The sequence below is a fragment of the Camelina sativa genome, chromosome 18, assembly GCF_030686135.1.
Source record: "Camelina sativa cultivar CO46 ecotype springtype chromosome 18, ASM3068613v1".
In the NCBI taxonomy this organism is placed as follows: domain Eukaryota; kingdom Viridiplantae; phylum Streptophyta; class Magnoliopsida; order Brassicales; family Brassicaceae; genus Camelina; species Camelina sativa.
This window is the reverse complement of record NC_141897.1, coordinates 4,549,154-4,551,237: the sequence shown is the minus strand read 5'-3', so window position 1 is coordinate 4,551,237 and position 2,084 is coordinate 4,549,154. Positions and strand designations below refer to the sequence as shown.

The 2,084-nt window shown below is 46.1% G+C and overlaps 1 protein-coding gene across 1 annotated transcript; it reads right to left on the bottom strand.

Moving 5' to 3' along the window:
• Positions 1-306: 306 nt before the first annotated feature.
• Positions 307-927, bottom strand: LOC147921514 (uncharacterized). Its single transcript, XM_087497716.1, has one exon. The coding sequence runs from the start codon at positions 925-927 to the stop codon at positions 307-309; it is 621 nt and encodes a 206-aa protein (XP_087353842.1).
• Positions 928-2,084: the final 1,157 nt, after the last annotated feature.

Here is a 2,084-nt window from a genome sequence, read left to right as displayed (position 1 = left end):
AGACTTTTTGGGCCGGCTATTATTCTTCAACAATCCCTTCCTATGGGCCTCATTAAGTCCCTCCTTTCCATGTCGACGCCCATCAACCTACGGATTTGAATTCGACCCAAAACCCAACGCATTCCCGTGCAAGCTATTCAACTCCCCCTACCAAGATTCAAAGGAGCAATATTCTCCTTATTTGCACCATTATTAACTAAACATTCCTTATCTTTAGGAGACGCCAAATCCGCAGCTAACCTTTCAAAACTGTTGGAGATCGCAATATTCGCGGAGTTACTCTCCATCCGAGATTCACGCGTGTGACTATCCAACTTTCCTTTTCCAACAACCCCCGTCGGCGGAATCCGAAGAATCCGTTCTCTGACCACGCTGCTTAATGGCAACAAAGCCATCATTCACTAACTGGAATTCGCTAGCAGCCTCAAGTTGCATCGCCGCAGTTGTAGACGTCGTAATCTCCTGATTTTGCACTCTCTTAGGACAAGTATGAATCAAATGTCCATACATTCCACATCCCGAACAGATAGCATTCAGCCCCTCATATGCGACGAAATTTCTCTCGCCGTTGATCAGGATAGTACCCTTTAGCAGCCTCTTCAGATTAACTTCCACACAAACCCTAGCGAACCTCGCCCTCGCGAAGCTAAAAGTGGTGTTTTCAACCTTGATCGGATTTCCCAATCCCCAAGCAATTCCTCCCAAAATCTCACTGTGATAGAAATTCAAAGGGAGATTCAACAAACGCACCCATACAGGTGTAGTAGCAATCTCATCTTTGAGAGGATCAAACTCTGGTGACCAAGCTTGTACTAGAAGGTAATTGCCAAACACTCTCCACGGCCCTTTATTCAAATCGGCTAGATATTCGTCCTCACTACCAAACCTAACCATAAAAAACTGTCGAGGTAAATCCATAACAATCATCGTACTACTGGGTTTCCACAACTCCCGTAGCTTCCGGCTAAGGATCGAGAGATCGGAAAGTTCTGCCCTAAGACCTTCACCACCATACAGTTCTTCCATAAACCATTCATAGCATCAAGCACCTCTCTTCCAATGGTAACCACTGGTTCACCATCCTCACCATCCGGAAAAGCCAACGAAACCCTCTCAGCCACAAACGCCGCATCCACCACTGTCTCCGGAACCAGTCTCCCTCCAACGTTACTTCCAGCAACCTTCCTCGCCCACGTTCCCGGAACATCCGGCGGATCCTCTGGGGGGCGAGCTTTAACTCCAATATCTTCCATCTTTGCATCCTGATCCCCTCCATTCGTAACCCTAACGTCACCTCCGCCGTCGCCCATCGTTTCTTACGATTCTTTTAGTTTTACAAAATTTAGTATCTATATATATAAAATACATATTTAACAGTGTCTTTGATAATGCCTTGATGCATAAGAAATTAAGAAAATAGTGTTAAATGTTTTGTTCTTTTAATAAAGGTGGAAAAAAAAATTCAGAACTTAGTTTTTTTTTTTGTGAAATTATAATAATTTATCTTTCGGGAGAATAATAATGATCACCGTATGCGACAGAATAATACCAATCACCACTCTATTTTCCCACAAAAGCAAAGGCAAACATTGCAAAAAGAAATTATCGAGAGGGACCCAGAGAAAAACCTTAGAACCTAAGTCGCCGCCGCCGCTGATCTGGTTTTGCCTCTCCGATGAGCCTCTTTGGCCGCCGGGGAGGGCCCCCTCTTTTATTGCTTTTCGTTTTTCCTTTCTTTTCGTCGAGTCAAGGTCGGATCTGAGATCTCCTCGTCTTCTGGGTCTCTGGTTGGTGGCTGGATGGAGGTTCAAGATCGCGCAGTGGCAAGGACAGCCTCGACTTGTGGTGGGGTTGCTCTGACTTTGTTTTCCATCGCTGGAATCTTCGTCGGAGGTGTTCGTTGGTGTTGGAGTGGCAACTACTCTTGATGCGACGTCTTGATACCGGTTGGTTTGGCTGGGTTGAGACCGAAGGGGAGTCGAAGGGTCCTCCTTTTTGGGTTTCGGAAGCCGCGGCGATTCGATTCCGGTGGTTTTGGGTTCAGATCTGGTCCCTTCCGGCTAAGAAGCCAGACTATAAGGCAG